The sequence below is a fragment of the Malurus melanocephalus genome, unplaced genomic scaffold (genome assembly GCF_030028575.1).
Source record: "Malurus melanocephalus ecotype Western Australia unplaced genomic scaffold, MMel_1.1 scaffold_67, whole genome shotgun sequence".
NCBI classification, from domain to species: domain Eukaryota; kingdom Metazoa; phylum Chordata; class Aves; order Passeriformes; family Maluridae; genus Malurus; species Malurus melanocephalus.
The window spans coordinates 1,294,882-1,308,579 of record NW_026623299.1 but is presented as its reverse complement, the minus strand read 5'-3'; the positions used below and the strand labels follow the sequence as shown (position 1 = coordinate 1,308,579).

General features: G+C 39.6%; 1 protein-coding gene across 1 annotated transcript in view; it reads left to right on the top strand.

Moving 5' to 3' along the window:
• Positions 1 to 13,698, top strand: part of NCKAP5 (NCK associated protein 5) — a 346,786-nt gene that overhangs the window by 210,074 nt on the left and 123,014 nt on the right. The window contains exon 6 of the mRNA XM_057366537.1: positions 8,947 to 9,037. Coding sequence (XP_057222520.1) covers positions 8,947 to 9,037 — 91 coding nt within the window. The remainder of the gene's footprint in view (positions 1 to 8,946; positions 9,038 to 13,698) is intronic.

Genomic DNA, 13,698 nt, shown 5'->3' with positions numbered 1-13,698 from the left:
TTCTGACAGGTTTGTACACACTCAGGAAGGGAGAACATGAAAAGTCATTAATGACAAAATATGTGTCCTTGATTTTTTTGTCACCAGTTCACAATTAGTTTCATGCAGCTCTTGTTTGTTGGTATCCAAGCTGATGGTGCTGTTTATGACACCGCTGCAGCACTCTTCTGTGTACGTTGTCATGTATTTTTATTGCCTCATTATCAACTGCTTGCTTGTGGAAAAGCTGTCAATATAATTTTAGAGAGAGTACCACTACCTAATGACACAGGTAATTAAACCCTTGGAGACCATTATCCTCACCATATATTACTGGTTTAGGCCATWTTGCTCTGCTGCTGTGGTTTGGAAATCTAAAGCCACAAAGCTTTTGTTCTGACATCTCTGACATGACCTGGTCTTGTGGGTGTTTTCTAACCACCTCAAAATTAGACTGCAAGAGTAATTATTTGCACATCTGAGGTTTCTTTAGTAGTGGATACATATTGGTGTTYACTGCAAGTGTCCTGCAGAAAGGTAAACTCCCTTTGAGCTGGGAATCTTTGSAATAGGAAACTCTGTTGTTCAGGCACTGCTGCAGGAAACCCACCTGGAAGAAAGCATTCCTTATGCTCAGGAGAAGATACTTGGCATCCACTGTCCTGGCAGTCACTTTGGATCTACTTTGAGGCAAAACATGTTGGAARCATTTTATTTATATATTTTTCATCCCATAACTCGGTTATTTGGAGAATGTAATGCAGAGGGTTTGTCATGTGAATTGGTGCCAGTCACGCAGAAGGGACATCAGGGCATCAGCAGCTCCTGAAGACACTCAATCACAGCAGATCAGCCCAGAATTGTCTCATACYCTCTGTTTTGAATATTTATTTGAAGATCCAAAGCAAGCTCTCTGCTGAGGAGAAAAAAGGAAAGAAAAATTTAGATATACTTATGGCAGCACATTATCCCGCTTAGAATTAAAATATTAGGTTGTTATTTGTAACACAAACATCACTTGGAGTATTCCTACACATTTCATCCATCTTTGCTGATCTTATGTTGAAAGTCTTTCAGGAAGTCAAAGCTGACTTGAAAATCTCCATTTTTTACTGTTCTTATTGTCATCTTTTTGAGCTGAAATTTTGAAAGGTTGAAGTCCAAAAGTTCAAAAGAAATTCTATTTATTAAGACTGCCCATTGTCTTTAAAAGTACTTTYAAGCAAATCTCATGGTTGGGAACCAGAACATTGTTTCTTGATGTTCTTTGTGAACATCAGAGTGATCCATTTTGGGGAGATCCCAGTTCAAAGTGGGAAGTTTCCTCTCATATTTGGGGCTTGTGTAGTGACATTTGCAGGACTTGGGGCCTTTGCAGTTGGCGGTGCAATGTCAGGAATGGCGGTGCAATGTCTTGGTTCCACCTTGAAGCTGCGACTCAGAATTGAACAAGAGCTTTTTAGTTTTGAGCTGCTGTATATTTCTGAAAGTGACTTGGAACAATTGTGGTTGGTTTGTATAGGGGTCCTGATATGCAAAATTAAATATGTGTATTTGGAGGAACCATTAGACATATCTTTGCACCTAGGTAAACATTTACAAATATGGAAAAMCAAATATTTATTTAAAACATAGAAATTAAGAAAAAAGTAAACCCCCACGGTTATTTGAAGTTGGAAATATTTGCAGTCTATTTGTATAGTTGCCTGTAATTTTTTCTGATGCTTTTAGTCRTGACTATTTCTGCTGCCTCCAGCATGAATACAGTTTGAGCTTATGAGCATATGTTTAAAATGACACAATAATTAACTTTCTGTATGTGGCTGGTTCTATCCACTTGTAATTAATGAAAATATCTCCTGTCCTAAGGTCCCAAATGTGTTACTGGAGTTTTGTAGGAGGGACAGTCCCTCCAGTTGAAAAATTCTTTCTGTTGCTGGCGAGCAGCTTTTCTGCAAGGCTTTGTCTTGGCCTGGATTTTGTTCCTCCATGCCTGTAACTTAYAAAATCATGTACAGGGCTGGTGATGGAAGACACCCATGCAGTCCATATGGCATTTGTCTATCTGTCAACACAGAAATAAACATTACCACTGATTTCTATTGCCGTTCAGAAGCTTTTTGCTGTAGATAGAAGTTTGATGAGTGTAATCCGTGTGACTGAGAGAGACAATGGAATCACTTCCAACATTTCCTGGCTCAGATGGGAGTTAGAGCAGTTTCAGAGAAATGTCAGACCTGCCATTGCGTGATAACAGAATTCAGATTGTGTGGGAGCAGTGATGTGCCAACGCTGAGCTCTTTCAAAACCCTACCCTACTTATCTGGCTCTCCAGTTATTTTAAGGAGACCTTGAAAATTTCCACTGGGCTCCGTGGCCAGTGGTTCAAGGAAGCAGAAGTTGTACTCAGTCTTTCAGTTCTGTGTCATTTGGAGTGGTGCAATGGTTGCCTTCATCATGCACTAGGTACTTATGATGCTTCTCTTCCTCAGAGAGCAGCCCTTTGGGCAGCAGGTCCAGTGTGGTTTGAGTGTGTTTTGGGGTATGTGGAAAGAGCATGGCTTGTGCAGTTTGGGTTTGTCACAAATGCCACAGGGCTGAGCTGCCCAGAGCCTGTGGTGGGGAAAGGGCGGTGATGGTGCTGCAGGAGGAGGCTTTGCCTGGGTATTTCTGGATTGATAAACACCTGTGCTGATGAACAGAAAGAGTAAACATGAATTATACATTACATGTGCATCTTTCTGCTGCTGTTATGAAGGATATTATTACTTTATTTTCCAACTGAAATATTAAAGGGGGGTACTGAGTATTCTGCAGGCTTCACCCAGCTCCCTGCTATGAGCCTTGTGCCAATGCTGTGTCCTAAGCAGAACTGAAAACCCCTTGGGGTTTAAAGCCCCAACATTTCCCATCTGTCAGTTCTCTTTTAAGTTTATCACAAACCCATTTTCACTTCTCTCTCTTTTTTAATCCATTTCCAATATCTAAATTCTTTGCAGAAGGTTGTGTCTGTCTCCTGGCCACCTGCCCTTAAAGCCATGGGCTGCAGTGGCTCCTCAGGAGGTCACTGTGGACATCAGGCTGGGACTCAGCCCTGGGAAGGGGTGGCCACTCCATCCTGGGGACCCTGTGGCTTGCTGAGGGTGTCATGGATGTCATTGTGGCTGGAAGGACACTGCACAGTCTGGAAATGAGCCTGCAGGTCAGGGGAGAGCTGAGGAGAGCAGGAGCCATGGCTGTTCCTGATGGGAATCCCTGGAGGCAGAGAGGAATAAGCAGCATCTGCAGCTCAGACAGCCACTCATTTAACTGAGAGCAGGTAGAAGGAAAGGCACTCCTGCAAGGATGCAGTCAACAGGAGCTGCTGTTGATGAGCTTTTCTTTTTCTGTTGCATCTCATAAAGCCACTTCGATATTTTCCTTGTTTCAAAAGATTATGCCTTACGTAAATGAATTTTTTTATTTGTTCAGGAGAAGGGGGTGTGTATGTGTGTTTGTTCACTTTGAAGACTTTTAGTTGTTTGAGGAACTCGCTGTGAGGAGAAAGTCCAACCTGATCCATTGCAGAGCTTTGAATGGAGTGGTGAGGGAAGTGAGACTCAGGAAACCCCAAACCTGAAGTTCAAACTTATGAACAAGTAGGAAAACAGATTTAACTGTGATCTGAGTCAGCAAGAAGCTCTTTGGTTGGATTATGAGATTGGAGATAGAGCTGGGAAGCTTGGACTGAGGCACAGAACTCTGCCGGAGAAGGTCAGACAGATTGCAGTCTCTGAAGAGACAACAAAAGTCCAGCTGGTGAAAATACCACAGGTGAACAAGAGCTGAAAGAGCTGAGGAACCACACAGGAACCTGTTCTTCATCTGTGGTCTGATGGTAGAGAGGGCTGAGACAGCTCCAYGAGCTAAAACCCAGACCACATCTCCAGCAAATCTGTAACTAAAAATAGAAGTCAAGAGATTTAAACTGGAGACTGCCCAGGAGAGAGACTGGAAGCTTTGCTGTTTCACAAATAAGAGCTGGAAGAAAATACTCACCTGAGAATTTTAACTWCACTGAAGTAACAACTTAAGCTGAAGATCTGTTATTGATGTTTTTCCCTAAGACTCAAAAGAATCCTGCACATGGTGTATGACATGAAAAAGAAAAACCTGAAATACAAAACTGAACTGCTGCAGTAAKATTCTGTAGAAAGCTTTGGATACAGCTCTGTAGGACTAAGTCAGCGTCAGGCTGAAGGAATTCTTGTGACTTAAATTTGAAATAACCACTGAGTAGTCACATCAGCTTGAGGATGATGAGAAGGGAAGGTGATAGCACCYAGCAAAAGGTAGCTGCCAGCCTGTGGAAATCCTGAAGGAAGTAGGTCAAGGGTGAAAGGGTTGAAACTGTCACATCCCTTCTCGTGCTCCCTGTCCCTTGGAGGTAGAGCTGCAGACGGGGCCATGTGGGACATGGCTGAGAGTATTTATTCATTTATTTATCTATTTATTTATTTATTTATTTATTTATTTATTTATGACAGAACTGGGAGAGGCACGAAGCAGGCAGGTTTTTTCTGACCGTGACATTGCTGCAGGATGGCACAAAGGAAGTGCCTGCTTATGGAAGTGATGGTCCTGAGGAAACGGAGAGGAAATTTGGGAGCTGAATTGCCCAATGCTGATGCATCGACCTCAGCAGGGTGTGCCCAGCCTGGCCTGGTTGAAACTGTGCTCTGGTGCTTGYTGTGAGCTGCACCAGGAGGACAGGGAGGCAGCAGAGCTATCAGAAACATGAAATGTTGAAATTCTCAAACAAAAATAGAGAACAAGCTTCCTCCTGCAGTCTTGGACACATGAGCATCTGTGCACTGTGGGCTGCTCTCTGAGCAGGGAATGATGTTGCCTCCTTTCCGTAGGTTCCTCTCACCCCCTTGCCCAGAAACACACTCAGAAACAAAGCTAAAGTAAGTGTCCATTGCACTTGGATTAATTTCCTGATRTTGTCTCAACAACACAGGACAAATTCCTTTCTTAAGAGTAGGAATTATTTTGGTTCAGGAGGAACAGCAGCAAGGACCTGCGGATCATAAATTCAAGTCCTCAGATCTTGAGCCTGATATGTAATTAATTTCATAAATGAATCAATTGTGGCTTAAATCTGTTTGGATTTCTCATCCTGTTACTCCACCTGGCAGGCTGGTTTTGAGTCTCACTTTTTYAATGATTAAAAACATCCTAATTCCAGCCTAATGGTATTTCTACCACTACATTCCCAAATTATTTTGTCAATCATTTGCCTTAGGTTGGTGTAGTTTTCTTTCACACTTTACTTTTTCTTACTGATTGGGTTGGGATTGGTGGAGATCTGTTCCACTGCCCTAAACCAAAATTTTGTTAGAAAACTTAAGGAGCTTGTGTTGAACATGTTTTTTATTTATTTTTTCCCCTAAAAAAACTGCTAATTTTTTTTTTAATAAAAGTTGAGTTGAACACTTGAGTTTTAAGAAAGTGGCAATTTTCCATTCAAATGACAGATGCAACAGAAAATTTAATGGCACTATGAGAGATGCTTCAGATGAATAGACAGTAAATAAAATGCAAAAGAGAGGGGAAAATAAATGTTTTTAAATAGTGCTTAAAGAACGTAGACTCAGAAGTGATGAGCTTTAGAGACTGATTTTTCAGTTTTTAACAGCTTGGTCRTTACATAAGATACAGAGAATGGCTGGCAAAACAGTCCAGCAARAAGGCAGAGCACACGTGGGGATAACTATCCTAAATGTAATCTGGGTGTGCTGGGTGTTGGATTGGGTCCAGCTGGRATATTACAATCAAAACTAAGAGCAGATAACCTTTTGTGGTTACCAGAAGGGGGAAAAATATAGGTCAATGTGTAGAAATAGCCTTTCATAAAGCTCATCATTTTTCTGCTTCACTTCCACAATTTTAATACCCTTTGGAGGSCTTATTCAGGGAGCATAACGTGGGATCCCAAGCTAAATTTATAGATGCTCCATTATTTTTGCATTYTTTAAATAGGATTTGTACTAAATTGCTCTGGCATGTACTGTCACTGTGGAGAGTATTATAGATCATAATACAACCATTTCTTTTCAATTACGGTACCATTAATTCATGCATCAAAAACTCTCATTCATAAGAAATAAGTCTCTATTATCCTCCTGTACCGTATTTGGTCCTTCCTAAAAATGGACAAAGGGATGCAAGTGATGGAGCAGCAGCTTCCAAACTGTGAGAGCACTGACCATCAGAGCTTTGCATTAAATTTGATTGGAAACAGAATTCACCTTCCTGTTGTCAGAAACTAGCATTCTCTTCTGTTTCAGATCTTCCATGGGTACCCAAAGCTTGTAAGATCCTCCCGGGTGTGGCTTCACAGTGATGTGACCACACCATCGGCTACCTTCGTGGTTCAGCTCTTACAAACATTTATAATAGCTGCAAACAGCAAAACCACCAAAAATCTCAAAGGTGTTTACTTGAGATCTTGGTTGCACTCTGTTGTTTAGAAATCTGGGTGCTGGTGGGAGGTGTTTCTGACTGCCCCTAGAAGCTGTGTGCTCACCTGTCCTGTAAGGCAGTTCAACAAGATGGGCCGTGATCCCAAAGAGATCATCTGAGTTTAAATGATGATTAAAGGACTATTGAATTTAAGAACTCAYAATTTTTCTGAGCTGGTTTAAGAGAGCATAGTGATACGCAACTAGAGTTTATTTTTGTTAATACTGTTAGGTCTGAATTGAAATGCTGTGATTTAATGCTGGTTAAATCTATTCTTTCTGTTGTTTATTGTTATTATTATCATTATGTATATTATAATATAATATATTAATATATTATAATATAATATATTAATAATATAATAATGTATATTATTATTATTATCATTTTTGTTGTTTATTAATTTGGAAGAATGTTGTGGAAGACTAGAGTTGAAACTTCATTTGCATAGATAAACACAATAATTAAGAATCCTATTACACCATTAATTTAAAAATGAAATGGCGAGCATGTTAAAAAATTAAATCTTTCAGTGAGRACTGCAGAGGAATTTATGGTGTGAACCAAAATKATTTGTTCTTTCATGTAAAAGGCATCTGATTAAGGTCAGCCTATGAGCAGAAATGGTTCCAATCTACAACTAAAAAACTGCACCACTGTCTGCACTAGAGATTAGAGCTGGCTTGGTTTTATGCACATTTGGTCAACAGATGGTCAAACTATTCTGTGGGCATTCTGGCAGTGTAGAAGTCTGCACATCAATGACAAAAAAACATCACAGGAATAAGTAGAGTGTCAGTGTTCATCTGAATACTACGAACACGCAGTGTCAGCTTCTTGAAAAGTAGCATAGTGGGCTGACTTGAAGGGAGAAAACCTGGAATAACATCACATTGTTGCTAAATTAGCCAATGCCATTCACTCTGAGAAGACTGAAAGAACAGAAAGTCTACGAGGCTCRTATAAAAGATAATGCTATTGGCCTTTGGCCAGAGCAGTTAGCTAATATTTTCTGTCTGGCTRGATTGTTACCTCAGAAATAAACAAATATAAAAAAGATATGCTGTGAATGATTCTTCTGCTCAATTTCATTTGGAAAGAATACTACACAAAAGTCATGTTTCTCTAAACACAGTAGAAATAAACAACAGCAGGCAGTTTCTGGTCTGATATGCCCAGGAATACTGGCACTTTCTTCAAGGTCACTGTTTTAACGTACACTGTATCTGGCAGGATGATTTAAGGTATTTCTTTCTGTCTCCTGCTTTTGTGTCACCCTTAAGCCTGTGCCACAGCAATTTTCCCTTCTCCAGCCCTATTCCATCTGTTTTTCCAACTCTCTCAAGGGACTGAGACTGCTTGAAAGRAAAAGAACAGAAAATATGAAAGGGGAAGTGTGGAGAACTCTTGCAACATGGCTGTAGGAGAAGCTGTACAGGGTGAGAATCTGTGTAGGATGTGGACAGTGCAGAGAAATAAGAGGATCTTCGGCTGGAATGGTCACTCACCATATTTTGTTAAAACAAAGACACCATGGTGTTTGTTGTTGTGTCCGTCACTGCTCCTCTGCCTTTTGATCCTTCTCATTCTCTTACCTGTAGCTGAAACCAGCTCTGCTCCCAGGCCCTTTGTTTGTGATCTTTGACATCTCCTAAGCCCAAGGGATTTAATTTCTGATCCACCTTGAGTGGAACCAGTGTTYCATAGGTGACTTCTCTTATTCCCAGCAGTCCTGTTGTGGGAAGGAGCAGGTGCCTTTATTCTGTGCAGCAGGGTTAGTGTTATTAACAATTTTAACATTCTTGATGAATGTGAGTACATCAAAAGTGACATTTGATGGTGTCTATTAACACCTTCTGAAAGGGAATGCAGACTTTCCTCCTTTCACTGACAGAGCTGAAGCTGATTTCACTGTCATGAGATGGTGGTACCTGATCGGAGCCTGCGTTTGCTTTTTACCTGTTTGAAAGGGCAGAGAAGGGTGAATGTGCTCAGCAGCTGTGCCCCTATAAACCAAGGCACTGGCACAGACTGCACCCATAACCCAGAGAGCCACGGACAGCCTGTCTGAGCTGCACAAACCTCACTGCTCAGAGCWCAGCTGCCCTTGGGGGCTTTAATCTGACTGCTCCTAAATGGCAATAATCTTATCGTGGTGCTGTTTACACTGTTAACAAGGTGATGTCTTTTGCACACATTTAGTTTTAGTTTTTGTAATGGAGCTGCAGTAGGATTTTAACAATACAACTAAYTACTGTGCATATTCAAAAGATGAAAGAGTGTCCTTAATGTGTTATTCATAACAGGGAGCATGAGAACATTACAAGGCTAGGATTGTCTTTAAATATTAATTTCATGGTAGCCATGGATGCATTAGGCTCTTGTAAGGAACAAAAACACTGAAWGCAACTCTTAATTTTTTCCATGCAGTTGACTTTTATAAATACTTTTATTCTCTAGAATGGAGGAGACMGTGAGAAATCTGCTACAGAGCCAAGGATCCCCAGGCCAGCATGGAGAAGGAACTGTCAATATCATGAAGGTATATCAGGTAACTTACTACCTGTTTTCTTGTGATAGAAAAGTTCTTTAAAACAAAAATCCCACTACTGAGATAAACTGTTTTGTCATTGTTTCCTCTATTTGCTTATTAATTATGAATATGTGTAAATGGTTGTTGGTTCCATCTGCATTTTCCCAGGTGTTCTCTCACCTGAGTTTAAGGTTTTTCACTTTTTTTGTCATTGGGTTATGCAGTTGCTGATTCTTGTAATTCACAGGGGACAAAGAAACTAGTTTTGAAGACTTTATTAAAGCACTTAATATTTTAAGTCACGTGTTCCAGCATCTCTAGTAAACATAGGTGTTTTTGACAACTTGACCTTCAGATTGTGATGGATAATTTTATCTGCACATGTTCTTATTGGGTGTGGGGATCCAGATCAAGCRTCACAGTTTCATATCCCTGCTTGTGGCAGGTGCATTTTATCACCCTGACCYGGGGTACAGACAGGATCTCAGGACAGAATTTAGCAGAGAAAGATTTCAGAGGTTTTTCAAAGGGAACCAGGTCTGTTTTTAAAAAAGACGAGTTTTACAGTTTTCTAATAGACTGTTGCATTCTGGAAACAGTGCACCTGAGGTGATGGAAAACCTTCTAATTTAAGAGTCTGGAAACAAGAGTGAGATACATCTTGGTTACTCAAATATCAGGCACATGAATTCTTAAAAAAACACCTGAAAAAGTCAGTCTTGTGTTGTATCTTTTTAAGCAGAATAAGCATTCTTGTGAAGCATAAAATACTGAAATAATATATTAAAGTCTATACCAGGTAGTGATCAGATAAAACACTTTTCAAAAATTCTAGTTATATTAATCCATTCTTGCAGCTGATGGATCAAAATACAGCAATATAGCTAAACAAAAATGTATATTAAAGAGTATTTATCACTRTAATTAAATTTTATTTTAAGCTTGGGTTGAAGAGAAAGGAATCTTTTACTTTAACCTTCAATATAATCAAATTTTCTTGTTGAAATGATAGCCTGTAAAATTTAATTTCAGGACAAATTAAATTTTTTGTTGAAGTTATAATAGAACMTCATGCTTTTAGAAACTGGTGACAAAGGCATCTCTGTTTTATGCACTATCTTTTTGGGRTGCCAAATTGAAACTCAGTTCCCTTCTTTTATTTCATGGTTTAAATCCATACATCCTGCTCACTCCTACCAGCATACAGTGGCTGTTTTGAAGTGGCTGGAAGTCAGTGTCTCCTCCAGGTGGATTACTTGTCTGTCTGTTCATAACAGACATCTGGAATGATTTTATTGTCTGCTTTTCTCTGTGCTGTCCTACTGTGGAAACTCCAGAAAGCTGGTACCACAATTAGGTTTCAGATTCTTTGGGTTTTCTTTTTGCACTCTCAAGAAGAAAACAAAAGAATTKTGCAGTTTTGTTTCATTGAACTGAGGGCTTGAGGGTTCTTATTTTTTTTTTTTGGAGGGGGATACTACACTGGAAGAAAAATGGCTATGTAGTCTTTGAAATTTGAGATTTTGTGTGCTGCTTTCCTAGAGGGGAGATAAAGTAGTCATTCCAATTTCATTGCTTGTATATTTCTGGGTAGTTTTTTTCGCTCTCTTTTATTTGTTTCATAATTTTTGAAAAAAATAGAGAATTTGGGTATTGTCTTAGTTTTTTTCTCCTTCTGGGCCACACTGATATAGACATTTGTTGTGTCCAGCCAGGCAGGAGAGTGGGCACCGTGGTGTGTTTTGTGTAATATCGCCTGGATTTGTTTTCTGACCARCAAAAGAACAAGGCAGTTCTGCCCAGTTATTGATCACAAGAACAATTCTTCATTTTCCTTCAGCTCTAGCAAACAGCCCCCTGAGCCTTGCAAACTGATCCCTTTTGTTCCCTTCTTTCTGGACACAAGGTTTTGTTTGAATCTGATGGGTGGTAGTTGGGGCAAATTCCTCAAACTGGAGCTTTGCTTTCTTTCAGRGTGAAGCTGTTTCTGTCCCAGGATSTTAAAACACCCATATAYGTGTTTGTCTGGCATTMTTTTAATGCATAACAGCTTCCTTCCCTTCCTGTTCTCTTCTTGTCCCTGGGAACATTTTCACTCCTGGTATCAGTCAGCTTGTTTTTTAGCCATTTTCATTTCTTCCATATTGCTGGTACGCAATCTTCTTTGCTTATGAATTTCCTCCCCTAATCCATGACTCAGATGCAATGAGTTTTCCTTTCCTGGAGGAATAGCTAGGCTGCTGCATCATGCACCAGTCTGTGACTGGTAAAACAGGTCAGAAATAGAGAACATTTGTGCTGTGTTGTGAACATTGTGGTTTTTTTCCCCTGGATGTCTTCTTGAGTCGTTCATCCTCAGATCCCTTCAGTTCACTTTTATGACAAACTTCCAAACAAATGGTTTGTTTTCTGGCAATTTCGAGGAATGACTGTATTCCCATGCAGGGCAGCACATTCCTGCCCCAGGATGGTTTCCTGCTATGTAGGATGAGATGTGTTCATGGTGTGTGCTTCTAATCCAATCACACAGTAAAAGCTCAGACAGGCTCCTCAGAACAGCTCCTGAAATACCTGAAATACCCGAAAGGCTCCTCAGAACGGATCCTTGGCAAAGAATCTCTGCTCTGAAATGTTTACAAAGCATCTTAACATGGAAAAGCATATTAATGAAGCATTGTGTGAATCATTAATATGTTACTGAAACCAGCCGTGTGGAAATCATGGACAAGCATGCCATGTAAATACACAGTGCACCTTATTTAAGTGCTGTGTCCCAAATTTGGCAAGATACATCCACATTGCAACAAAGGCATTCAATTTGTATTCTTCCAAAAGTATYCAGGCAGTTTTTTTATATATTTATAAGCATAATTCACCAATGGGAATGGAACCTGAATGCAAAACCCAGGTAATGTTCCTTAAAAACACTGATGTATTCAGGTTTTTGAGAACATGATAACCATATTATCAAACTGTATTTGTGAAGTAAGTATAAATGAAGTTTTGTATTYGTATACATAGGGAAACCTTATTGGTTGTATAAATACTAACATTGTTCTAAAGCCAACCTCTACAGTCAGTTACCTCACAGAACATATTCTGAATCTCACCTTTTCTCTGTGGTTACTGTGATACGATCCAAACTGTGTGATCACTTGGTGCAGCAGWGTAAGGGATTTTAGTGCAGATTCACAACCCCTGTATTTCATAGCAAATGGGGAGAAATTAGGGGATCTCCGGTGTGGCTTATCATGTGTCCCATGTTCTCTGACACTGTGGTGAGTTAGTTTTAGTGTGTGAAGCTTGTTGAAGTAAATATCTGAATAGTTATAAAAGATAACTGCACAATRAATGCTTTTGATCTATTGAACGTTGCCTACATATTTGTTTTTTACAGATCTAATTATTGCTCTGGGATGTATGAARTTGAGTTCTTATTATAATACCAATATGCCTGACTCCAGAATAARTATTCTTGCTATTGAACTTTAAATATTGCATGGTGATAACAATAGAATAGTAACAATAAGAAGGTGGAGCCTAAAGCATGMAGCATTGTTGTAATATTGTGTTAGGTCATGCCAGTACTCTGACTTAAAGCAAAATACTCTATTTCCATAGAGCTAGGTGACCTGTGGGATTTTAATTTGCTGGACTAACAGATGAGTTATGTGATTTCTGTTGGGTAAAAGAATTAAGAAGCAGGATTGTAAATAAAATTCACTGTTGTTGTTATTTTACACAGATAGAGGGAATTTATAATGAATCCTCTCATAAATGTAGACAGGAATGTGTGTTATTTGAATGGCCATGAACCATCATATTTCTTACTTTAAAGTTTACTTGGCTAAAAGGATCGAGTGTGTGAGCTTTGTGTTGCTTCCAAAAGAGATTGACCACCTAAAAGTAAGATCAGGAAAGGCCAAACCAAGAGCTGAGCTATTCTCCAGAAATAATTGTGTGTAGTTCTTGAACCCCAGACGTTAAAACAAGCACCCAACAGACTTTGCTTCCTGAGTTTGCCCTTGTGATTTGGATATCACAAAACTTTCCTGTTTGATACAATACTGGATACTGTACTCAGGGTCTTACCTGATTAAGATCACTTTAAGGGGTTTTTAACTGATTTTTGACTTCATGAGACTGTAGAGTGATTGAACTAGAAAGAATAGAAATAGAATAGAAAGGAAGAGAATTTGCTGTAAGTTCACAATTTGTCATGGCTCTGGAATTGTCAGCGTGAGCACTAAAGCTCAGGCAGACATGGTGCAGTCGCATCAGGGAGGTAAAGCCATASACAGGTGATCCAGGCACACTTCAGGTGGCATTGTTGGACAGATCAACACAATTTTTTGTCTGCATGCTTTTGTGATACTCCACTGTGGAACAGTTGTTGTGACTGTCACTTCTCATTTGCACAGCCGTTGGTGTCAACAGCTCTTTCATGAGAAGAAAAACTGTAACACTGACAGTATAATTTTATCTTGAAACAGAATTATACAATCTTATTGTTCAGGCCATCGATATGTAACATTTTATAGATGGGGCATGCTCATGAATTGAAAAAAAGGCACTAGTCGAATTCCCTAGCTAAAATCCATGTAGGATTTTTAATGCTAACTTCCATAGCAAAAAGAGGAGATATAGCCTTAAAATGAARCATCTGTCTCTGGAGTGGA